At 48.1% G+C, this 25,477-nt stretch overlaps 2 protein-coding genes across 3 annotated transcripts; one reads left to right on the top strand and one right to left on the bottom strand.

Annotated features, from left to right (window-relative positions):
* Positions 1-6,027: 6,027 nt before the first annotated feature.
* LOC122393381 (transcription factor MafG-like) lies at positions 6,028-25,083 on the bottom strand. Of its 2 annotated transcripts, XM_043389330.1 has the most exons (4): positions 24,927-25,083; positions 20,504-20,590; positions 8,233-8,396; positions 6,028-7,335 (listed from the first exon to the last, which is right to left on the bottom strand). In XM_043389330.1, exons 1-4 carry the CDS (start codon positions 24,957-24,959, stop codon positions 7,125-7,127), a joined length of 495 nt encoding a protein of 164 aa, XP_043245265.1. In that variant the 5' UTR covers positions 24,960-25,083; the 3' UTR covers positions 6,028-7,124. The 2 variants fall into 2 exon arrangements, with proteins under 2 accessions (XP_043245265.1, XP_043245266.1); XM_043389331.1 differs by lacking the exon at positions 20,504-20,590 and having other exon boundaries at positions 24,927-25,081.
* Positions 9,095-12,997, top strand: LOC122393380. Its single transcript, XM_043389329.1, has 2 exons — positions 9,095-9,399; positions 10,091-12,997. The coding sequence occupies exons 1-2, from the start codon at positions 9,229-9,231 to the stop codon at positions 12,194-12,196; spliced, it is 2,277 nt and encodes a 758-aa protein (XP_043245264.1). The 5' UTR covers positions 9,095-9,228; the 3' UTR covers positions 12,197-12,997.
* Positions 25,084-25,477: the final 394 nt, after the last annotated feature.

The following is a 25,477-nucleotide window of genomic DNA, read 5'->3' as shown; positions in this document are numbered from 1 at the left end:
TAGGCGGCGGAACGGGGAGTTCACCGGGGCACCGTGCTCCCCTTTGACTTTGGCATTCTAACGTTAGCCCTATGGGCGTTGCATGGAAAGAATGGGACCAAAAGTCGGCAGTGCCCCCCCCCCCCTTAATTGAGGGTGTTCCGCCGCTACTGGTGCCCCCCCCCCCCGTTCCGCCGCCTATGCACAAAATATGTTGCATGACCTTTTTAATATATTAAATATCAAATGATACGAATAATAATCGAATTATAAACGCTGGAATGAATGTTTGCTTTATATCTAAATGTCTTGCTAAATAGCTTTAGTATTTAAAGTGATTGTAAACATCTTCTCTACACGGTGATCTGGAAATTACATTTGATCTAATCTTGGGTAGTTGTTATAGAATCCGGGGAATCACAGCGGGCGATATCAAAATGCTCTGGACTCCGACTTCCCAAATCCCATATCGACCGCTGCAGGTGACGTCTTGGACAGAAACTTTAGCAGAAGCCGCAATGTGCAGCCCTCCGTGAACCACGCGAATTAATTACGAATGAAGTGGCAGGAAGTTATAAGTGCTATTTCGACATTGGCCCGCGACGAATAACACACGAAATGCTGTAAATTGGTGTGAAATTGAAACTTTAAGGAAAACATCGGTTGTTAAATTTATAACGTTTATTTACTTACGCATAGGAAACTGGAAAATCAAACGTTGACAAATCGTTCGGGGCGCAAGACTGGGGTGGCGTCTTGTAAATGTAATTGGGGCAGGCGCACTATCAATCCAGTCTGGTCAGGGCTCCACACCTGGCGTAAATCCGGACTTACAGTTTACACCCCCGGGACCCGAGTATTGCAATGTGACAAAAGATATGTCTGCTTTTACTTTTGTCTCACCTTTGGCTTGCTATGCCCGCGATTGTTTCGCTTTACTTTTTTAATAGTTAGTGCACGTTCAATTCACTTCCATCTCCAATAAACTGTTTGTTTAGCGTTGAAAGCATTGCGAGCGACAATGGGATCTAAATAACCGCATGTTTACATGTTGTGGGAAAACCGCGTAAGCTCACACGTTTCCATTCATCAACATGCTAGATAAGCGACATAAGTGGGAATAAGTTTCGTAAGTGACACTCTGAATGAATGAAGATTAGATAAGTCGCAAAACAAGACTTCACCACAACATTACAACAAGACGTGAGCACGGCGACTTCATCAGAACTTGACGTCAATGCCCGAATCGACAAAACAGCTCCAGCAGAGCTCACGTGATAGCGCACCACTTATCTACGCACTACGCAGCCATTCTGACGCCAGTGACGTCATTAAATCGATACTGACGTCACTGGGGGACATTGGCTTCCCACCAACACGATGACTCAAATCGGCCTGTTTTGACGCTGATATGGCGATGCTGGTGGGTGGGCGATATTTTCAGTTCTGGTAGTTCCAGCGTGGGATAGTCGTCTGTAAGTCTCCAGCTCCCAGAAAAAGTTATTCCGATAACAGTAATGCGCTGATGCGTTGTGGGAGGAAACATTGCCTGCGTAAAGCTGAGCAGGCGGTAAGATGAAATTGAAAGTTCCAGAGGCATCTGTCGTGAATCATTGACATGGAAAGTTATGCATCTGCATATGCGATAATGATAGTCAATGCCAAAAATACAGCAATGCTTGTGAGAAACGATGTTAAAACGCTGAAAATGATACATTTTGCACTAGGAGCGCCAACATCAAACGTGGCAATTCGTGGTCGAATCATTTGCAAAAGGTATTGAAAATATTTGGTACGAAACAATTGGTATGTCGCGAATGCGGCAATATTACACTGAGGCAGCCAATAACTCAGATTAGAACGCTCCATGCATTTGTTTTATTATCAATCTTCATTTATTTTCACCTCCCACCTTTTCATTTATTTCTCACTCGGGTTCAACTTCAGCAAACTTTACGAATAGATAGCCAGACTTTTTAAGTCACCTTCCTTGCATACGCCAGTGAGGTCAGTGATCAGTGACCATGCAAACGCAAGACCGGTGACTTGAGGCATCCGAGAGGTAACTTTACAGGCGCCAGAGCAGTACCTTGAAAGGCGCCGGATCGGTGACTTTATAGGTTTCACGTGTTTATACAGGCGTCGGACATTACAGGACCTGCGCATCAAAGGACATTACAGGAAAACCAGCGGCTTTACAAGCGCCAGGTCGGTGACTTTACAGGCGCCAGTGCAGTGACTTTACAGGATATACAAGTGACTTTACAGGCACCAAAGCGATGACTTATTACAGGCGCCAGTGCGGTGTCCTTGTCCTTACAGGATTTAAATGCGGTGACTTAACTGAGGCGCCAGAGCACTTGACGGGTCTTACGAGTACAGGCGCCAGAGTTCTAATATTGACTTTACAGGCGCTAGAACACTGACTTTACAGGCTTCTCTGACTATACAGGCGCCAGGGCGGTGACTACCGACGCCTGGGGCCGGAGCGGTCACCAGATGCGACCACAGGTGTAGTTTGTCGGAACTGCCGCCATATCTGCAGCGGGGTCGAGCGTAAATCAATGCCAGACCATCACCGCGCCGCCAGCCGGCTACTTTTTGTCGACTTTTTTGTGGCATCCTTTTTGGCGAGGCAAAACAGAAGTGATGCTACCGTTCTGATATTGTGCGGTAAATAATGTTCGAAAAAGGGACTGCCGCATGGCGAAATGTCATCGGTAGGTCTAATTGCTGTCAGCAAAAACGAGGGAGAATTTCAAATGAGGTTATTGAAGACCATCAACATCAATATTGAAAGTCAATGTTGAGTAAGTACTGGTTCCATAGAGATGAAACGTTCAATAATAGTAAATGGCGAACTTTTATAGCCTAACTACTGAGGTAAAATGAAGCCAATGAACGGTTAGCCCGCTTTAGCCAAAGCTAAGTAACTCCATGACATCAATGAGGTCGCTCAAGTGACATATTTTGATAATGAATTATCTTTAACAACCAGTATAGCGCCTTTTGGGGCGACTAACGGAGCGAGCGAGGGGGTGAGTCTTGCACGTGCGAAATTTCGAGGGGGTATCTCCAACTGACTTGTGCACGGCACCCTACTGACCGGTTTCTAGCGATGTGCCAAATTTGAGCACAATCGGCCCAGCCGTTCTCGAGATCTGGAAGCGGCACCCTGCACGTGCGCACGTGCAAAATGGGTCCCAACTGACTTGTGCACGGCACCCTACTAACTGGTCCCTAACCGTGTACCAAATTTGAGCGCCCTCGGTCCAGCCGTTCTCGAGATCTGGAAACGACCCCTGCACGTGCGCACGTGCAGCAGCACCCCAACTCTGGCACATGGATATGCAGTGCCTAGTGGGTGCCTACCTACATGCCAACTTTCAGCGCAATCGGCCAAGTAGTTACCGAGATATCGCAACAATTACAAAAGTGACACCTCTTCGTTTTGCACGTGGCACGTGCATAAGGGGTCACCCACATGCATCGGGAATAGTCCAATACTTGGTAGAAGGAATGAAGCTACCCTACAAAAATTACCGCATGTAAATCGGTCAAGTGGTTGCTGAGATATAAGCCTCGCAAAAGCGTCCGCACGGCCGGCCGGCCGGCCGGCCGGCCGCTCATACTCAGAAATTTCCGTTATTCTACGTAAGACTCCGCTCGCTTCGCTCGCTCCGTAATCAGCATTGTATCTCGGTTATATACAGGGTGGGGCAGCATAATCGGGAATGCTTTTTGGGCTCTGGTCATGAGTAGGCATGGCATTATTTTGATAAATTATATCATGGCAATGAAACGCCCAAAAGTTGTGCATCATCTGACATGACTACATCCATGAGCATGCAACTTCCTGGAAAAGAGCAGCAAAATAGTTCGACGGTGCTCCAAGTGCTTTGCGCGCGCCCATAGACACTAATGTTAAACGAGTAAAACAAGAACATTTTGTTTAAAACAATGCCATTCCACGTAAAGGTTGCTGGACAGGTCAACGTGTTATCACGGACGATAAGGATTGTGTGGGGATACTTAGGACAAAAAGTTAACGTAATCGTCGTAAAATAACTCTTAGCAGAGGACATACAAGATGACTCACTTGAATATAAGGAAGAAGCTCTTGAGCATATTAAAAAGAAACAATGTTCAAAACTTCAGCGACCAAAAATCTTATCACCGACTGGAATACGATAAAAAAGAATGGCATGCCATATAGGGGATTGTATCGAGAATATTGCAGCGGTCATGCAAAGTAAACATCCTGTTGAGGTGATGGACCTATGGGTGGTCTTCAAGGGAGGTGCACGTGGTGCACCCTACTTCATCGAGCCCGGATAAAACGAGCACCTCTGGTAAATACATCCACACTCTGGCAGACTCACGTGGAGTCGTCGGAAGAGAGGATCACTGACGGTCCAGATCACGTCTTACGAGGACTCTGTCCGTGCTGGTACTGCAGTGAGGACGACATGTTATTGTGTAGGGCACCTCCACCTGAGATGAACCAAAAACTTCTGGTCCTTCAACTCCGCCGATTTAAATCCGACCAAATTCTTTATATGGAGCGTTTTTTGGTAGAAGTTTAATGAACAACTTATCATCAGTAAAAACGGTCTTCAGTGCAAGGTACGAAGCTGATGGGCGATCATGGACAAGCAGGAGGCTGCACGTGCATGCGCGTGCTTTTGGACCCGCCTTGAGAAGGTCATCGACGCGAAGGGCGGTCAAATAGGATGAGGGATAGGTAAAAGGTGACCGATTGATGGGATGTTGTTAAAATAGTGCTTGGAGCTATATTTTTAAATTCATGACCAAATAATCCCGTTTGATATTTATTCCCGATTATGCTGCCCCACCCTGTATTGCACTTTAACGCTAAATGTGAACAAAACTGGACCCTGTGTTTCCAAATGACTCCGGCGAACAAAAACATTGAACAATGAAACGGAAGTGAACCAAGCCCGTACTCTTCTCGTGAGTTCTATCAAGTGCCACTAAATCACATATACCAAAAATATTGCATCTAGCAACGTGGTCACACCACGCTTGTCACACGCATTCTTTGCATCGCTTGCCTTACTAACCCAGCTTCGTCGTAGAGCATATGCTCGTCAAGACAGCCCATATTTAGCCCGGATTCAGCCCAAACATGTAGAGCATCACCAGATGTGTGTCACCAAGCTATGCATAGTTTAAATTAATCTCACTAGCCCCTAGGCGAGTGGCGACAAAACATCTCATCAAACGTCGCTTTACTCTGGTATCTTGATCGCCTTTGCCGCCGTGGTTCTCCCAAACCTCCCCCTCCTCCCATCCCGCCGTCGCGTCCGTCCCACAATTCGTCGGTGGAGAGCGCCCCTCCCCTCCCCTCCCCCCACGCGGGAGGGTCGCTCCCCCAGGAAGGACAGCGTTCCAAGGTCACCTCCCTGTCAGTCCTGCGCAATACACGAGGATGAGGGGAGAGAAACAAAGGCGGGCACTGTGTCAGGAGAGGGAGGGAGAGAGAGGAGAGAGAAAGAGAGAGAGAGAGAGAGAGAGAGAGAGAGAGAGAGAGAGAGAGAGAGAGAGAGAGAGAGAGAGAGAGAGAGAGAGAGAGAGAGAGAGAGAGAGAGAGAGAGAGAGAGAGAGAGAGAGAGAGAGAGAGAGAGAGAGAGAGAGAGAGAGAGAGAGAGAGAGAGAGAGAGAGAGAGAGAGAGAGAGAGAGAGAGAGAGAGAGAGAGAGAGAGAGAGAGAGAGAGAGAGAGAGAGAGAGAGAGAGAGAGAGAAGCATTACATTCTAACGGTAAAACAAGATACAGCCGTAGAAAGAGCGGCAGATGCATCCACTACCCAATGCAACAAGCTAGAAACATCGTGAAATGACTAGCCAATAAACAACCAGATTGACAGCATACTGTCCGAATCGCAAAACATCAAACCCTCACTCTTCACTGCCAATATCGTTGCAAAGAAAGATCATCTAGTCCAGGATTCAGACATGGATCAAATGGAAGGGAGTAAAGCCAGCAAAGAAACAATTTATCTACTTTTTTGTTTTGGAAAACGCAATTGTCCTTTTTCACCTTTATTTTATGAATATATGATATATTCATTCAAAAATCGACAACAGTGCACGCCTTAAAGACAGATTTACACACAAAAATGATAACGCGACATGACAGGACAACCAGGACGACACAACTACATGCGATCTAACTATGTAACACAAATACTGAGCATGTACCAACGCCCACACCAAATCGCTTATCTATCTTACCCTGGTGACTGAATCGAACGGGCGTGAGGCACTTCTACGCCAGTAATTCACAACTATATAAATGGGAAAATAGTTACCACTAGACAAATCAGACGTGAGCGTATTTGACTATAAAAAAGCTATTTAGCGCCATAATTTTGCCCGCATAAAACGAAAAAAAAGCGAAACGCAGAACTAAGAAGTGATCCAAAGAAGTGAAGTGAAGTCCAAAGAAGTGATTTCTCAAATTCATTCATTTATAAATTAACGTAACCTAAACATAACACGACCCATCTAAGCAAGGTGTACTAATCTATGTATGCTGTACTACAGACTGAAATCAGCTAGTAAATAGGCTATGGAAGCACATGGTCATTGAAACAAATACTGGCTACTAGAGATGATCTCATAAAAATACGTTCATCAATCTGTAAAATAATCCCCCGCCGTCAAGCCGGCGCGTGTGCATCCATAAGGCCACGGCAACAGACCAAAGTCGCCTCACCAGGTAATTACATAAGGCGAGGGTGAGCTTAGTGTCTCCTAGTACCCAATGACCGAGCTATCTGCGACTGAAAAACCAGTTCACCAACCTCCACAAAATCTGGGTACATCAGCTTATCACCGCATCAGTTACACAATACTGAGAATCAATCACCAACGACTCACAAAAGCCACACGAAAAGTTGGATTAATTGAACCTTCCGCAATATTACTCCAAAACAACACGGCTGGATTTCTGACGCGTAGTTTTCCACCGCCCGACTTTCCTCACCTTTATTTGACTCAGCCCGGAAGTACGCAGTCACTACGCAGTTACCGCTCCCTCCCTCTTTCCCTCCCTCCTCTGTCCTTACATTCCGGTTCACTGCTCGCTCCCGGGCCGTCCAGAAACCCTCTCTCCACGCCCTTACAGGCGCGGAATATCGTGCTCCAGTTCAGGCGGCAGGGCGATGCCCTTCTCCTGAGCAAACTTGCGGATGGCCTCGTACTTCTGGTAGTAGGCTTCGATCTCCTCACGCATACGCCGGTTGTCGTCGATAGTCCGGAGTCGCTCGCGCTCCTCGGCTGATTTTTCAGTCTCCAGCTCGTCTTTCTGCTCCAGGCGCTTGACGCGACAGCTGGCGGACGGAATGAGAAGCTCAGGTTGGGAGGTTCGCCACGTGGCGCTAGCGGCGTGGGACGAAGGGACGAGCTCGTCTCCAGCGGGACGATATCACAATCCAACGATCAACGGAAAAGGTAGGAGCCAAAATTTGTAAACCACATGTGTAAGTATAATTTAGCAATCAACCTTATCCATTCTAAGATGGTATTTCATCCAAGCTATTTCGCCGACGCGTAAAGAGTTTGCAGCACATGGTGGTTGGGAGGGACATTGCTCGGGGTTAAATGAGCAGAGTTGATACGCATTACAAACGGACTACAATGGTGAGCGAATAGGAAAATCCGTTCCTGATACGCATTTACTTGCTCATGTAACCCCGGTCATTAACAGTATACAAAGGTCGTTGAAAACAGTCCAAAACGCAAGACATAAACTTATATCATGTCTTCCTTCATGGAACCTTTTCCGCTTGAGCTAAACACTGTTACAACAGCAAGATGATGCTAGCATACTGAAAAATGTCACCTCGAAATGAACATCATGCCAAAACCCAGAGGCTTGGGAACTAGGCCCACCGTACAAACTACATCACCTCTCATAAGCATCAACAGCAAGACCAAACGAGTCGGAGAAAGGTTCACGAAAGCAGTAGCGGCGGAACACCTTCAATCTAAGGGGGGGGGGGGCTGCCGACTTTTGGTCCGATTCTTTCCATGCAACGCCCATAGGGCTAATGTTAAAATGCCAAAATCAAAGGGGGGGGGGCACGGTGCCCCGGTGCCCTCCCCGTTCCGCCGCCTATGCACGAAAGTAGTTATATTTAATCATTCCCAGAGTCAACCTCCACATTCTGCAATTCATATTCACGTCTTCAAGATTCCACATCTCCCAGCCAAACCCCCGGACCCACCTAGCGGCATATCCCCTGTTCTTGAGTGTGCGCCTGCGCTGTTTCATTTTCACCATCTCCTCCCGGCTGAGTCCCCTCATCTTCAGCTGCCTGTTGAGGTCACGGACGCTGATGGTGACCAGTTCGTCATCGCTGATCAGGGATGATGGAGGGCTCAGTGGCGCCTGAGGGAGGGAGGAGAGTTAGCCGGGGGCAGATAGTCAGGGCATCGCAGCCCCCTCGCCTTGGGACGTAGCCCCTGCTGATTTGACCCACTGCGTCCCTGCCCTGTGCCCTGTCCGGTTCCCTGACCTGTGCCCTGCTGTGTGCCCCGACCAGTACCCTTCCCTCTAAAATGTCCTGTGCCATGCCCTTTAACCTGACGTGCCCTACTTTCTGCCCTCCTAAGTGCCCTGCCCTGTTCCTTGCCCTGTGCCCTTAGTCGTAGCACGTGCCTTCTGCTCAACTTTGGGACGCAAAAAAAAATTGTTAAAATTATGCCCTGCAGATAGTCCGTACGGTGAGATGGAAATTCGTGGATACTGCAAGAATGTTATCATCCGAGGAACTCCCCGACTGAATGTCACCCATACCGTCAATCATCACGGATACAGTTTAGGCAATCGCTTCACAAAGGTGGCTAGTGTCGTGATTTATTAGCTACCGACTCCTTAGCAAATACAAGAGCTATGACGTCAAGTGGCATATTCTCTACGATACAACGTGATATCAAATGACATGACAGGTATTCGCCAATGTAAAGTAACGCTGATACCGAGTCCGACATGCACTTATGCAAGATTAAAATAGCGCTCCTATCAATTAAGCCTACATTGGAGACCGAGTCAAGCGCATTGGACTCCTACTGGCAAACAATGGACGTCAATCGTGATCTAGCAGTACCCAGCATCGTACGTGCGTGCTCCCGTTCCTTGCTTTAACCAAGATCACTCCCTCCGTTATATCGTAGTAAAACCCATTTAAATCTAAATCCCTTTTTCTGTACCGCCCAACAAGATGGCCAGGGCTCCACTGGCGATCGCTGTTGTGACAGTACTTCTGATCAGTCAGGCAGTGGCAGCCTCTCGTATTAATTGTCAACAAACAAACTGTGAATTCCATGTTCTACCCGAGTGTCAGGATTCCAAGAGTGTCTACTGCAACCTGAAGGATCGGCCATACTCACAGGTGAGTGGTGATAAATATTATGGCAAAAACTTTGTTTTGTTAAAGAGCAGGGGTGGAGCCGCAACATCGTCAAAGCGATGTGCTTTGCAGTGGTTATCCCAAGCTATCCCAAACTTTGCACTGGTTTGCACACTACTTGTCTTAAAGTTTGGATTTGGCATTAACTACTATGGCTCTCTGTATCTACTGACCAAGTTAAATAATATCATGCGTAGTCAATTCTGCTTCTTCTATGTTTTTTCCCTCTTCTTAGCAGGGAGTGCCGCGAATTTTTTAACTTTGATTTTGATTTTGGTGTTAACGTAAGGGTCCTGTGCGTCGCTGGGACTGAGTGTGGGGCACTCCTGGTTGCCTGATAATTGGTAACGGACTACTAGATAGAAAAAAAGTATATAATGTCATGGAAAGCCGAGAGACTAAATGTTATCGCTTAGCTGGGGCGGACACATTGTAACTGTCATTCAAAAACGGTTGAAACACCAAATTTATTCGGGTACACTACGAAGTCCCACACCGAACTTGCAAAATGTGGAGCTGATCCGTGAACGTGTGCACGTGAAAGATGACACCCCAAGTGACTTGTGCCCGGCATCCCTCTACCAATCCTACCAAATTTGAGCACCTGCGATCTGGATTAAAAGTTACTGGTCGAACTGTATCATAATCATCAGCCTTGTCTTTTTTCTTCCAGATCAACCTAACGTCTGCATCATTTCCGAAGCACGTCCGTGAGATCACGATTAGAAACGTCCATGAGCTGGTAGTTGAAGCGGACGCCATCGCATCTCTGCCCTTCATCGAGACCATCAAACTACACAACATCAGCACCTTGACACTTCACCCGCGCTCCCTTGCACGAGACGTCGCGCCTGATTGGACAGATGGGAGAGTTCACGAGGAAGATGTCGAGGTGCAAGAGGGTATGCTCTCAGAAAAGCGAAATTCTCGATCAGAGGTCCACATCAGCAATGTGGAACATTGTCGCGTACTAGGCATGGCCGTCACGTCGTCACGTCTTGGATCTCTACACATGCAGCAAGTAACAACCCTAGAAATCGAGGATGGCGCCTTCAGTGCCAGCACTGTTGACAACATCAGGTTGGCAGAGGTGAAGTCCTTGACCATCTCCAAAGGGGCATTCACTTCCAACGTAACCATTAAAACCCTGATGATGGAAGACGTGGACACTCTCACGCTGCAGTCGGGGGCTTTCGCACAAAGGGCGAAGATTCGGAAAATGTTTATAAAGCGAACACCAAACCTGATAGTTACCTCGGGTGGAATCAAGGCGGACATCGACATGCTGACACTCGAACATGCTGAAATGGAAACTTGTGAGGAAAATACATTCGGCAGCAACATCAAATCACTGTCACTGGTTTTCTCACACATCAAATACGCCAAAGCCGAGTGTGTCGCGGCTGGTAAGAGGTCAAAGAAACTGCTCGTGGACACTTCACGGATCGATCACATGGAGTGCCTGGCCATACACGGAACCATTGACCAAGTGGAAGCCACGGGCAGCGATTTTGGCACTGTTGTAAGAGGAGGCTTTACATTGAATGTTACAAGGTTCTCCGTTCAAAAAAGCACATTTGACGAAGTGTCTGGCGGGGCCCTCGAAGTGCATGCTAGCGACGAAATCAGTTTTGAGCAATGCACCATCAACGTTTTAAAAAGAGAAGCTCTCAGCATGCTTGAGGTGAAAGAAAGCCTCAAGGCTCGAATCATACTAGAGAATCTGAAGGTGGAAACGCCCGAAGACGGTTCGATGCAGCTTACTTCCAGGGAAAACATCCTGATCCAGAAGCTAGAGGTCGGCATTCCCTGCACATGCGATATGAAGACGGCAATAGGTTTGACCGACATCGAGAATGGTAATGACGCTCGAGCCAAAAGACAAACTGCATGGCCTTCTCAGATTTGTTGCAAGAATAACGGTACTTGGCCAACTTTGAAGGAGTACGAGCTGGCGTTCTGCTCGGATCCAGTCACCACAACTAAGGCCCCCACAATCATGTCCACGACTGCAACCACAGAGCGTCCCCCCATCGTCAACAGCGATCGTGCCAACAGGCTGACGCAGAAGCTAGACAAAGAACCAGAGTCAGATGAGCCCTACGTTGGCCTTTCCAATGAGTGCATCATCATGCTGGTTGTAACTTCCATCCTCCTTGTACTCGGCGCCGTCCAGCTGCGTATCACTATCCCATTCATCCGGCAGCATGGCACCAACTGGCGATCGGCAATGAAGAAGATGGAAACCACCGACAGCGAGTCAGTTGGATGGCGCGAAGTGGCACGATACGAAGAGTGTCAAGATCCGATATCCATGCAACGCCTCCTTGGCGCCCATGTACCGACTCGTGACGCTGGAACGATGACAGAGCTCACGTTCTATCAGACATCAAGTCCGAGAGTCAGTCACGCCAGCACGGCATCCGGCGAATCAAACAGCAATCATCAGAGGGATTCCGGAGTCCTCTCGGATAACTACCTTCAGTTCATGGGGACATCTACGCCGATCGGAGCATCCGGAAATCTCGCACAGCACCCTGGAGGGTACATGGTGTTGCAGAGCCACAACACAGTGCCTCAGAGAGGACGAGTCGTCCGCGGCCGGACTCCGAACAGGCGCAGGTGGAAGAGCGCGGGAGAGATCCGCTATTCACTGGAAAGAGGGGGCCCGGTGCCTGGCTACCCCATGAATCGACAGAAAGACCCACGTGTTCAGCAGCTGGCGCGAGATCCGCGCTGCAGGGCACTTCAGGCGGGTCAGTTGGAATCGGAGCTTTAGGAACCCTAGAACGCCAGCCTTGCGGCCTTCGATCATCAGAAGCTAGCTTAGCAACTACCTGGGGACAGTACTTGGAATGCTGATTGTTTAGGAAGGATTCTGAAGTCGACCCTTTTATGTTTACTTCCTTTCTTAAAGCTTCAAGCATTGAACAGTGACATTAGATCAGTGTCATGAATTGTGATGCAAAAAAAGATTAGCTCAGTACACGATGAAAGTTGAAACGATATTTTGCTCTTGCACCTTACTGATAGCACCAGCATAGTTGCAGCTCTTCAATACCTATTTTCTGTATTTAATGAATCGAGGTTTGTTGGTGACACCACGTCCATGTCTACACATCTCAATTTGTCAGATATCCGATTTGTTCTGGTTGACGGGATGTATTAGCTGACACGTGACTCAATGACCAAACCCCAGATAAATTTATATTAGGTATATTTATAAGATAAGTTGTATATATGTATGGATATGATATGTATTTTGCAAACTGAGCCGCTTGAAACAGTCGTGCACCTTTCATCGATTGTGTCCGCGACATGTTGTTATCAAGACCGATATATCGTAGAGTGGCTGATTGTACCGGCGCTATCGCATACCACAAGCACCAGATATTAGGCATATTATGACGCAGCTTCTAGGGATAAGCTGCAAAATGCAAAGGTCCGGTTAGCTTTCTGCGTCACAGCAGTGTCAACAATATGAATGTCAGCATGTGCTTATTAGAAAATGTGTTCAGACTGTATCGCCATGCTACGTTCCTGTGTGAACTGGCTATGAAATAAACTGATCCTAAGTGATGATCATAGCCTCAGTGTCGTCCCCGTCTCGCTAGCCCAGTCTGACCCAACATGACCCATACATCGCCTCAGGACTGTGACCAGTCTGACCCGACATGACCCATACATCACCCCAGACGAGGAATGTGCTTAAGGCAGCCCGCATGTTGCAATATTTAGATCACCTATAAAGTGCGCTGCCTACTGATAGGTGATACGACACACTACACAGTAACATCAGCATAAACTTATTGACAGGCAACTGGCAGCTGAATGAAGCTGAATGCGCCACTGAAGCAGTAGCAGCGGGGCAGTTGGTTCAGACTTCAGGGTATGGGATGACAGAGAAAGACATAAACATAGACTGTGCGGACCACCAGGGGTGCACCGCAGCGGCAGAGACCGTCCCGTTGAGTTGTCTCGGCAGCCCCGCCCTACCGTTCAAGCGGTCACTCCAGAGAGGGCGAAGTCCAGCGGGAAGAGATCATCCCTCACCACCGTAAGTCTAAATTGGGTGAACATTAGTCAGTCCTGGCAGAGCGCTGTGAAACAAGGATGCGGATGGGTTGATCACGAGGATAGCGAGGACCGATCAGTTGCGAAGTCCATACACCTGCCGGTGCGAGCTGCCTGCCATCTGCCGGCCGAGTCTCACACCAGTGCTGCCGGCGCTGCCCATGTGGGGTCGCTTTCGCAGCACCTCGATGGGAAATTTGTTGATGAGACGTTACACGAGTGATCTGTGATACCTAAAACCAAAACGACAGTCACCTTGCCCAGAAAGGGAATGCAAATCTACAGATTGTGAAGGCTATAATTAGTTTGAAAAAGACGTTCAGGCTTGCAGTACCTGTTTCGCTCGCGAAAGTTACGTTTGATTAGTTGAGCGTCAAACACTGTGTGCGATTTAGATATTCGTTTTGGGCAGCGTTTTAGAGGCGCGATTGCGTCAGCTGGCCGACGCGTGGCAGGTATACTAAAACCTTGGTTGTTTTGTTCTAGAAAAGGTGAGCCACGCCCCGCGCTGAATGTGTGAAGATATAGAGGGTACGGCTGCTATAGTAATTTAAACCCACGGTCAGATGTGGTAATTTCATTTTTGTTGTGTTGGTTGAAAACTGTAGAAGCCGTCAGTCATGATTGCAAGCTGAATACATGGCCAGCGATACATTTAAATTACTATAGCCATTCGGTTTGAAGTTTGAGCAGCCAGTTCAAGCTACAGTTTGGTTTGTTCTAAATTCTGAATTGATTTTCATGAAAAGGCTGTGTTGTTTTGATTGCCTAGTCAAGCTGGCAATGAGTTGTGTCAAGACAGATGTTGTGATGAGTGATGCGGCAAAGTTGGCTCGCTGCCAAGACAAGGTGAATGCCTCTCAAAAAGTGCAAGATGTGGAGAAAAGTTTCTGATGTTGATGTTTAATCTAATGGTGTTCTGTTCCTGAAAAAGTATATCCTTGTGGTGTCACATTTTACTTGTCATTGAAAGTTTGCTCTGGTAAAGCTCAGTTCACGTATTGAAGTCTCTAAAATGGAGAAGGAAAAGCTGAAGTTAAGGACGTCAGCAAAGAGAGCTTTTACTAGGCTAAACAATGACATCACAGATACTATTGAGCAGGAAGGTGATTTTGAACTCATTACAGAGATGTTTCAAAATCTGAAGGAAGCATGGGCTTAAGTGCAGGAACAGCATGAACAGTATGTGAGCTTTCAAGACGAAGAGGATGATGACTGGCTTGAGGACGTGTACCAAAAGTTCAGTGAAACTCAGAAGAAGTTTTTCTGTGCTAAGAAGGAAGAAGAAGGGAAGAAGGCAGAGGCAGTGAGGAAGGATCAGAGAAGCAAAATCCAGCTGAAGCCTGTTGATTTACCAAAGTTCAGTGGAAAAGTGAGAGATTACCCTCGCTTCAAAGCTGACTTCTTGAAGTATGTGCTTCCACACACAGATGAAGAAGCAGCCGCATTCACACTGCGCATGTGTCTCTCTGAAGATGCACGGGACAAGGTGTCACTGTTAGATGAAGTGAAGGACATGATGGACAAACTCGATGAGGAATATGGGGATCCATCTGCACTTACCGATCTGGTGATGAATGAAATCAAGAGGTTTGACATGAAAGGAAGCAGGAAGCTGATTGATTTCATCGATGTTGTTGAGAAGGCGTACTTTGATCTCAAGAATCTGAACATGGAGAAAGAGATATCGAACACGACCATTGTCAGCATCATTGAGATGAAGCTGCCAGAAGATGTGAGAAGAAAATGGGCTGAACGAGTGAATATGGATGACAGTCCTGTAGACAAATCTGACAAATTCCCTCACTTGTTAAAGTACCTGTTAGAAGTCAGAAGAACAATGAAGTATCTGTCTGCAGACCTGAGGGATCCTGTCCCAGCTGCCAGGAAAGGCCAGGTTCACAACGTGATGTCCAACAATGTGACGGCAAAACCAAGAGCGACAAAACAAATGTGTTGGTTACATAACAGCAGCACTCACTCCATTGAGGAATGCAAGGTGTTCTTGAACATGAACATGGAGAGAAAACAGCAGGTGGTGACAGAAAATGGAGTGTGTCGAAGCTGCTTGAAGCGTGGCCACAGGCAGCAGGAATGCAGAATCAGGAAGAGGTGTGAGGTCAGGAACTGTGCAGGAAACCACCACTCTCTTCTGCACCTGGAGAAGAAAGCCACAGGAGCTGCCTCAACTGTGATGGTGGCTACAGATGCAAGTGAGGACATTTGTTTACTACAGATCATGGAAGTGGAAAGTGTCCAGAGGACAAAGCTGAGTGTTCTATGGGATGGGGGAGCCACTATCAGCCTCATCCGGAATGAGCTTGCTGAAGAGCTCGGACTGGTTGGGACGCCCTGTCAGCTCTCTGTTATGGGTGTCGGCTGTGTCCGGAAAGTGATTCCCTCTAAGAAGTACATCCTTCCTCTGGTGGACACACAGGGAGAAGTGGTTGAGCTTGTGGTGTATGGGATTGAAAAAATCTCTGGTGCCATAGACCCAGTGGACGTGAGCAGGATCAAGGAGCTGTCTGATCTTCACATCAGGAGACCGACTGGAGAAGTGGATGTGCTGATCGGATATGAATATGCTGGATATCATCCAACAGTTCAGGATTCAGTGGGACATCTGCTGGTGCTGGAAAGCAGGTTCGGGAGGTGCCTCGGAGGATCTCATCCGAAGCTGAGAGATCTAACAAGAAGAGTGCACCCGCAGGGTCAAATTCTGCACATACGAGCAGATGAGGTAACCTTGCAGGACTTCTTCAGCACTGAGTCCCTGGGAGTGCAGTGTTCACCAAGGTGTGGAGGATGCCGCTGTGGACGTTGCCCGCCTGGAGGAAAGGACTACACTCTCAAAGAAGAGCGCGAGCTGAAACTCATCGAAGAGGGTCTGAGCTACGATCCAGAACAGAAATGCTGGGTAGCCAAATACCCCTGGATCAAGGATCCAAAGCAGTTGCCAGACAACAGGATGACGGCAGAAGCCATCATGAAGTCAACTGAAAAGCGACTGAAGAGGAAGCCAAAGCATGCCAACGTGTATCAAGCTCAGATCGAAGACATGGTACAGAGAGGAGCTGCGAGAAAGTTGACTGAAGAAGAGCTGAGAAGCTACAACGGTCCAGTCCACTACGTCAGCCATCATGAGGTCATCAAACCTGACTCCAAGTCGACGCCATGTCGCATTGTCTTCAACGCCTCAGCAAACTACAAGGGTCATGTTCTTAATGACTACTGGGCGAAGGGACCTGATCTGCTGAACAACCTTCTTGGAGTACTGCTCCGGTTTAGAGAGAGATACGTCGGAGTGACAGGGGACGTTAAGAAGATGTACCACTCGGTAAGCATCTCGACCCTTGATCAACATATGCACAGGTTCCTGTGGAGAGACCTGGAAGAGCGTCGCAGCGCTGACACCTATGTGATGACGGCAGTCTCGTTCGGCGACAAGCCAGCTGGAACGATCGCCACACTGGCGTTACGGAAGACTGCTGTGATGGGTCAGGATGAGTTCCCTGAGGCTGCGAAAGCCATCATCCGAAACACGTACATGGACGACGTACTCGTCAGCGTCGACTCAAGGAAAGAAGCTGTCAAGTTCACAAAAGAGGTAGAAGAGCTGCTGGACGCAGGAGGGTTCAAGATGAAGAGCTGGATCGTCACAGAGAATCCGAATCAAGGAGAGAGAGACGGCGCAAGCGAAGACGTCCAGAGGAAAAGACGAGACCGCCAGCAAGAAGAGCTGAGTGCAGACGCTAAGGCGGCGAAGTGTGCAAACGAAGAGCTTGAGAGGACAAACGAATCTGAAGCGAAGAGAAGTCAAGCCAAACAGGAAGAAACCCCAAAGAGTGGTCCACCGAGAAGCGAAGAGGGCACACATGTGAAAGGGGATGAAGAAGAGAAGGGGCCAAGTGAGAAAAGCCGCAGAAGAGAAGATGCAGTGAACCGAGGAAGTCCTGAAGAGAAGTCTGGGGAAGGGAAGTTCTTGAATTCAGATACTCAGGAACAAAAGGTCCTCGGAGTAAGATGGGACAAGGGACAAGACTGCTTCTGGTTCAAGGTTGGGCTGAACTTCTCGCCTAAGAGCAGAGGTGTTAAGATAGGTCCTCCCTTAACTCTGTTTCAGCTGCCTCAAGGTGTACCTAGCGTGCTGACGAAGAGGATGGTGCTCGGGCAGGTGAACAGCGTCTATGATCCGCTAGGACTGGCTTCACCGTTCCTGATCAAGATGAAGGTTCAGTTGAGAAACCTGTGGAGCGAAGCGAAGCATCTGGACTGGGACGACCCTCTCAGCGACAGCATGCGAGACGAATGGGTGAGCCTGTTCCGCGAGCTGTATGAGATGGAGAAGATCACCTTCCCAAGATCAGTGAAACCTGAAGGTGCTGTCGGAAACCCGTCTCTGATCATGTTCAGTGACGGATCCAACGATGCCTACGGTACCTGTGCCTACGCGCGTTGGGCACTCACGGACGACACCTTTGCCTGCAGGCTGATCTGTGCCAAGAGTAGAGTGGCACCCTTGAAGCGTCAGACAATCGTTCGGATCGAGCTGTGTGGAGCTGTGCTAGCTTCCAGGCTCGCCAAGTTCCTGCAGCAAGAGATGGAAGTCACATTTGAAACTGTGATGTTCCTGGTGGACTCAGAAATAGTGAGATCAATGATCCAAAAGGAATCGTATGGCTTCAACACCTTCACAGCGGTCAGGGTCGGAGAGATCCAAGAAAACACCGACCCCTCTAAATGGTTCTGGGTTGAAGGAAAGCAAAATGCTGCGGACTGCATCACGAGGGGAAGCAAGCCGAGTCAGCTCGGCCAACACAGCGTCTGGCAAGAAGGGCCGAAGTTTCTCCAGACACCGATACCGGAGTGGCCGTTGAAGCAGACGTCAGTCCAAGATCTGCCTGAGAGGAACGAAGTGATCCTGACCCTCGCGTGTGAGCGCCGAGACAGCCTGGCACAGCGAATCGACATCACTCGACATTCGAAGTACTCGAAACTCCTCAGAGTAACAGCAAGAGTGTTGAACATGTATAGCAAGGAACCAGCTATCACGTTCAGAAACGCTGCACGACTACCAGACTGTGCTGCGCTGGAAGCCGCCGAAGTCTTCTGGGTCAAAGAAGCGCAGACGACCATCATGGACGGCTTCAAGAACGGCAAGTTCAGACGCCTCCGCCCTCGGATACGTGAAGACGGGATCGTGACAGTAGGCGGTCGCATGCATCAGGAGGAAGCCACCTACAATCAACAGGAGCTGCCTCTTCTTCCTGCCAGCCACCGTCTGTCCCTGCTGTATGTACAGCATGTCCATAACCAAGGCCACCTGGGAGTCTCAGCAACGGCAAGTAAAGTACGAGAACGATTCTGGATCGTGAGCTTGACGCGGCTCACAAAGTCTGTGCGCTACAAGTGCGTCACATGCAAGAAACTCGACAAGCGAACGGAAGAGCAGATGATGGGATCGTTACCAGCTGAGAGACTGAAACCGGCGCCTGCTTGGACCTATACATCGCTCGACTACTTCGGTCCATTCTGGATCCGCGGTGAAGTAAACAAGCGCTCACGCGGAAAAGGCTACGGAGTCATCTTTAACTGCTTGCTGACAAGGGCGGTACATCTTGATTTGGCAGCAGACTACTCGACGGCAGGATTCATGCAAGTGTTCAGTCGTTTCACATCGCTGCGTGGATACCCCTCCGTCATGTACTCGGATCCCGGGTCACAACTGACAGCATCCAGCAAGGAGCTTCGCGCTGTCACACAAGGGATCGACCGAGATACTCTTCAGGCTCAGGGATCGAGTCACGGTCTGACATGGAAGTTCAGCGCTCCGGATGCCCCATGGCAAAACGGCTGCTCAGAGGCTCTGATCAAATCGGTGAAGCGAGCACTTCAGAGTGTCATCGGAGAGCAGGTGCTAACGTTCCCGGAGCTCCAGACCGTGCTCTGCGAGGTAGCGAACCTACTGAACGAGCGGCCAGTAGGACGACATCCAAAAGACATCGAGGACGGTACTTACCTCTGTCCGAACGATCTCCTGCTCGGGCGAGCCAGCGGCAGAGCGCCCTCCGGGCCCTGGTGTACTTCAGCTACATCGGCTCAGCGACTGGTCTTCGTCTGGAGACTGGTGGACGACTTCTGGAGAAAGTGGACGAGGGACTACTTTCCGTCCCTGCTGGTGTGTCCTAAGTGGCACACTGAGCGTCGTAATGTGTGTATAGGTGACATTGTTATGTTACAGAGTTCGAACGTACTGCGCGGCACCTGGCGTCTGGGTCGTGTGACTGCGGTGTTCCCCGGCCGAGACGGCCGGATAAGGACGGTGAACGTGCGGTGCGGCTCCAGTGATGGCAGCGGAGCGTCGCGCTCTGCCGGATGTGTGGAGCTGACTCGTCCAGTCCGAAAGCTCGTCGTACTGCTTCCGGTGGAAGAGAGCTGTGCTGCTGACTGAGTGTATCAGCGAACTGGTATGTAGAGAACCAGCGGGCGGCGGAGTGTTTCGCTCGCGAAAGTTACGTTTGATTAGTTGAGCGTCAAACACTGTGTGCGATTTAGATATTCGTTTTGGGCAGCGTTTTAGAGGCGCGATTGCGTCAGCTGGCCGACGCGTGGCAGGTATACTAAAACCTTGGTTGTTTTGTTCTAGAAAAGGTGAGCCACGCCCCGCGCTGAATGTGTGAAGATATAGAGGGTACGGCTGCTATAGTAATTTAAACCCACGGTCAGATGTGGTAATTTCATTTTTGTTGTGTTGGTTGAAAACTGTAGAAGCCGTCAGTCATGATTGCAAGCTGAATACATGGCCAGCGATACAGTACCTACATGAATGGTTAGCAGAAACATAGGTCATCGATAGATTCTTGAATCCCAGTCATCAAATCACACCACAAAGTTGCAGGTTTATAGGTTAGGGATACAATAATCAGCATATCTTTCATTGATATCCAGACACAATAAAAGCCAAAAGAGCTCTCAAACCAATAAGCCGTGACTCTGCCAACCCGTTTCCTACCTGATGGTACGATGTTTGAGGTGATGGGCTGGGACCCCTTTGGTCATTACTAGGTGTCATCAGTGACTGAGCAGGCAGGAACGCTGCCTGCAACCACAGGCCGGCCTCAACGCAACAGTGGGGACAGCGTGGAAGACACCGAGGTTGCAGGAGAGCCCAGCAGCCGGCGAGACACTGCGGTGACGGGAATGTGTGGAGGGTAGTCCACTAGTCAGTGTGGCACAGGGGAATATCTGGTGGGTAGCCCACTCGTCTGAGTAGCTGCACAGGAGAATATCTGGAAGGTGGCCCACCAGTCAGTGTAGCACAGGGGTGACGGGAATATCTAGAGGGCAGCCCACCAAGCCACCAGCCAGTAGTGCATAGGGGAGCGAAACAGTTTGTCTGGAAGAAAGCCCACTAGCCTGCCTGACAAGTGACAAAAGAAGATGGAGAGTTTTGTTCACATTTAAAATATATTGTGAAATAGTTTAAGAACAGTCTCAATGAAGCAGGGAAGTCAAGCAGAGAACAGAAGGATGCCCAGGAGGAAGAAGAATTTACTCCTTAGTATGGGAAGCCTCAGAGAAGGTAAAATACCTACAATGAAGCCAACGAAAATAACTCAATTTTTATTGTACAAGACAAAGATGTAGAATGACGAAAATTTCAAAAAATCGATAAAAACAACAACAAAAACTTGTCTTTTAGGGAGCACTTCCAATACCTGATGTAACTGATCTCAAAGGCAATAGGCATGCCCTGCTCCCCATAATTACATATAAGCTAAAGTTTTGGCCAAACCGCTCACGAAAGCATTAGGGTCACAAAGTACAGCTCATATTCGAAACACGAGCGACATGATGCAGAGACTAAAAGAAATAGACGTCTCTAACAATAAGCTGGCCAGTTTTGATGTGTCACCACGTCCCTGTAGATGGGGCTTTTTTATAAATTTATTCCGAACTTTTTGATTGGAAGGATTCACAAGGACAGAGCCCCTGCTAAGCGAAGCTTGTTGCAGTGACCCTGCCCTCTACACTCCGATCGCGCAATTCCGGTTCTATGGCAGAATTTAGAGTCCAAAGTTTAACGTGCGCACATAGCCGCGCACGGCCAGTCCCCTCAATGACTTCGCCTGGCTACGGCCTGCCACCAACCGCAACCATACCTGTCAGGAGACCCATAACCGTCAAGCGCCTGTCGCGCTTCGAACCCGGACTGTTGTAACCGGGAACGCGTGCTCTCACCACGCGGAGTCCAACGCTCTACCGACTGAGCTACGGGACCGGCTCTTACGCCATCAAAAGACAAAAAGTGCTAAATGCCACAAATGACAGCAGACAGCATCCAGCCATTACCAAAAGATCAGTATATGCAGATGGTGACATTATACATGCAGTTTAAATGTTCCAAATTTAACAGATCAGAGTATGTTTGGCACAATGGATTAGCCATGGAATCACCGCTGAGCTCCATTGGCACATACCTTTACATATGATAGACTTTGAATGGTCAGGATTTTAAGATATAATCGGCCCTGGTTCAGAATGGATGCATTATGTAGATGCATCATGTACAATATAATAAAAATACAAGCTGGATACATTTTTTACCCTATTTTGTTATGATCCAAAAAAATGGTGACTCCATTGACAATGATGGGTTAAACCATTATTATAAACAAAATCCAAGATACCTACAGCTGAACCTAAGTTGTGACAGTTAGAAAATCCGACAAACATTTTTTCTTAATACTTAAACAAACCTTACTTTCCTGCTGCTGCAGAACATCTTTAAATCGTTTATATCTTCAAAGCCAGCCCATAGGCGGCGGAACGATTTGAGACAAGGGGGGGGGGCACCACCTCAAGGAGCCAAACCTAGGGTATCCCCAAATCCTGTTTTCTCATCGGATTTAGGCCACTTATTTTTCGTCACAGCCCTGACACGATTTTTTTATTTTTTTTTTTACTTCACGAAAATGGCAGTTCACCCCCATATGTGTGCTTAACTTTAAGCTGATCCTCAAGTACCTATGTGTTTGTCTCATCCTTATTGTCGTTGATAAATTCCATTTATCCTACATGTATCAAATTCCCAAGAAGCCATCGCAGTACTAATCAGTGGCGAATCCCAGGGGGGAGGTCACATGGGTCATGACTTAGGGCCTGGGGTCACCACATGCCTGCCAGGAGCACCACAGACCTGACAGCCGACAGAGGCACCACAGGCCCGCCAGGGGTACCACAGGCCTAGCAGGGGCACCACGGGCCTGTCAATGGCACCACAGGCCTGTCAGGAGCACCATCGGCCTAGCAAAAGCACTACAGGTCTTCCAGGGGCACCACAGACCTGCCAGGGGCACCAGAGGCCTACCAGGGGCACTATCGGCTTTGCAGGGGAACCACCGGCCTCGCAAGGGCACCATGGGCCTGTCAAGGGCACCACAAGCCTGTCGGCACTTTAGGATTGTCAGGGGCACCACAAACCTGTCAAGGGCACCTGCGTTCTAACAGAGGCACCACAGGCTTAGCAAGGACACCACAGGCCTGTCAGGGGCACCACGGGCCTGTCAGGGCCCATGGCCACCTAAGTCATGTCAGGGCCCACGGTAGGCCTGTCAGGGGGCAGAGTAGGTAGGTACCACAGTCTTTCCAGGGGCAACAGCGGCCTAGCAGGGGCACCAGTCATCACATGCCTAACCAAAAATAAAGAACAGAAACTGAAAATAGGGCACCACCAAAATTAAGTGGCCGAAATCCGTTGAGGTTTTAATTTTGGGTATAGGTAGGGGCACCACTTCGATTCATGACCCTCCCCTTGGAGTTTTCCCGAATCCGCCCCTGGTACTAATACATCAAATTTAAGGGGGGCACCTTGCTATTGGTGCCCCCCTTGCAGAAATCAAGGGGGGGCACGGTGCCCCGGTGCCCCCCCCCCATTCCGCCGCCTATGAGCCAGCCATTTATTAGCAAATCGGTGCTCTTTTTGACACTATACAGCAGTCTGGCAAACCTAGGAAAGAATGGAGTTAAAGCGCCTGAATCACTTAGCATGTGTGCTGATCACTTGAAATGTATGGTTTGGTGAAATTTGTGTGAAAAGCTGTGAGAAAAACCCATAGAAAACATGCTCTCATGATATAAATGCACATGCATCAATAGTCGCTGCACTTTAAATCCGTTCTTTCTCAGGTTTGCCAGACTATAGAAAATGAGTTGGGATTTCTAGTAACATCAGTGGTGGAACAATATATGTTGAGTGTTGTCAATTATCTTCAAATGAAGTTAGTCATTTTTATGCTGTAAAGAATAAAGTACCCCTTGTGTTCATCAGACATCACTCAGGATCTGCCTCAGGTTGATGGGGGAGTGACTGTACCTTCTATAGATGGCCTTGACTTGGTCTAGTTCTGGTAGAGGTGTATTAGCAGATATTCAGATGTCAAGAAATTGCTTTGCTTTTCCTGAAAGCATCTAAAGGAGCATTGAAAAGACTTGAGGTTCAATGACTGTTAAGTGTTATGAGTATATGGCTGACAGCCATCTGACACAACTAATATGTAGGTACCTACTACCTATCAGCTTATAAGCTTTGTGCAGACAAGGGTTTCTGCAAATTGCAATGTATGTTCTAGAATTTGTAGTGCAATTCTTGAGGATTGCAATATTAGCGAAGAAAACAGTTAATGTGAAGATGAAGTACGGAGAAGATAAAAACAATCTAACCTGACCTAACCTTACCTACTGACCTAGAACACTGAACCTACCAAACTCAACCTACAACCTACAAACCTAACAAACTATCAGCCTAAAACCTACCACCTACAACCTACCAACCTACCAACATACCAACCATGCTTCATCTACACATATATCAAGAAAACTTCCTCTAATAAATACAATAGATAGAACATGCATTGAGACACTTCAACAAGTGTCACACCATTATGTGGTGATCATGCTTTAAGCATTGAAAGGAATCCAACCCGAGCCCAGATTTGCATTCAGTTTTTGGCATTAGTAGAGCAGACGTCACACGAAGGTTTTCCAGCCAAGCAGAGGCGCTGTAGTCTTAATGTTGTATGTTGTAGGTTTGTAGGTTGTAGGTAAGGTTGGGTCAGGTTAGATTAGGTTTGATTTGGTTTGGTTCGAAAGAAGCGTCTCCGGGTATATCTCCTTGGTTGGAAAACCTTCATGAGAATGTGCTCTACTAATACCCACTTTTGTTTGTTGCTGTCCCACATTATGTAAGAGAAACTTAAATATGAATAATTTGGTCATTAAATTTGAGCAGCTTAATAGATGTACATGTTACAGTAAAAACAAATACAATTTATTACTAACACCTAACCAATAACCTCAAATTTACCTACCAAGGACTTAGATCAAGAGAGTGATTAAGGTGCCCAATGGCCATTACACAATAAATTGGTCCCTACCTTGCGCGATCCGTCTTTCCTTTCAGTCTTCATGTCAGTGAGCACAATTTCTTTCCTTTTCAAACAAATTGAAACAGAAATACTATAAAAAAAAATATATTTCCAACGCGCTCCCTTGTCCCACAAACTACAAGCACCACAACAACTGGCAAATAAGCGCCAGAACTGTCTTTTTCTATTTCGATGACGTCAAACGTCCAATAGGCCTGAGGGCTGTTCGGGTCCCTGCAGCATAGATCTGTGCTGCGTGCGTCATACTTGGGTGACGTCAACCGCCTGGCTCCGCCCACTCTCCGCCGGCACGCCGCGGCCGAGCGTCGCTGCAGCCTATGGGCCTGTTCCAGCGCCTCCAGAAGAAATTCTTGACTGGAGGCTCTACCAGAGGTTTTACTGGAGGCGCTGGAACGCAATCTGGAGATTTCTGGAGATTGGCGTCATAGATACCAAAAGAATGACGATTGTTCTCTCTTGAAACGCAAAATTTGTTTTCAATTTTTAGTTAAAAAGATAAATAAAATTATAGCAATGTAATTTTCTTTACATTCAAGTTG

Source organism: Amphibalanus amphitrite, unplaced genomic scaffold (assembly GCF_019059575.1).
Source record: "Amphibalanus amphitrite isolate SeventyFive unplaced genomic scaffold, NRLGWU_Aamphi_draft 000532F_arrow, whole genome shotgun sequence".
NCBI lineage: Eukaryota > Metazoa > Arthropoda > Thecostraca > Balanomorpha > Balanidae > Amphibalanus > Amphibalanus amphitrite.
Note: the sequence above shows the minus strand (reverse complement) of the source record. Positions and strands in the feature narration are given on the sequence as shown.

What these genes read in the sequence shown, in the direction of transcription:
- LOC122393380 (XM_043389329.1), top strand. Translation starts at nt 9,229, where the DNA reads ATGGCCAGGGCTCCACTGGCGATCGCTGTTGTGACAGTACTTCTGATC. An exon ending in AGGATCGGCCATACTCACAG is followed by an intron (nt 9,400 to 10,090) that starts GTGAGTGGTGAT and finishes TTTTTCTTCCAG; the next exon opens with ATCAACCTAACGTCTGCATC.
- LOC122393381 (XM_043389330.1), bottom strand. Translation starts at nt 24,959, where the DNA reads ATGAAGACTGAAAGGAAAGACGGATCGCGCAAG. An exon ending in CTCAAACATCGTACCATCAG is followed by an intron (nt 8,397 to 20,503) that starts GTAGGAAACGGG and finishes TCCCTCCCTCAG; the next exon opens with GCGCCACTGAGCCCTCCATC. An exon ending in AACAGGGGATATGCCGCTAG is followed by an intron (nt 7,336 to 8,232) that starts GTGGGTCCGGGG and finishes TCCGTCCGCCAG; the next exon opens with CTGTCGCGTCAAGCGCCTGG.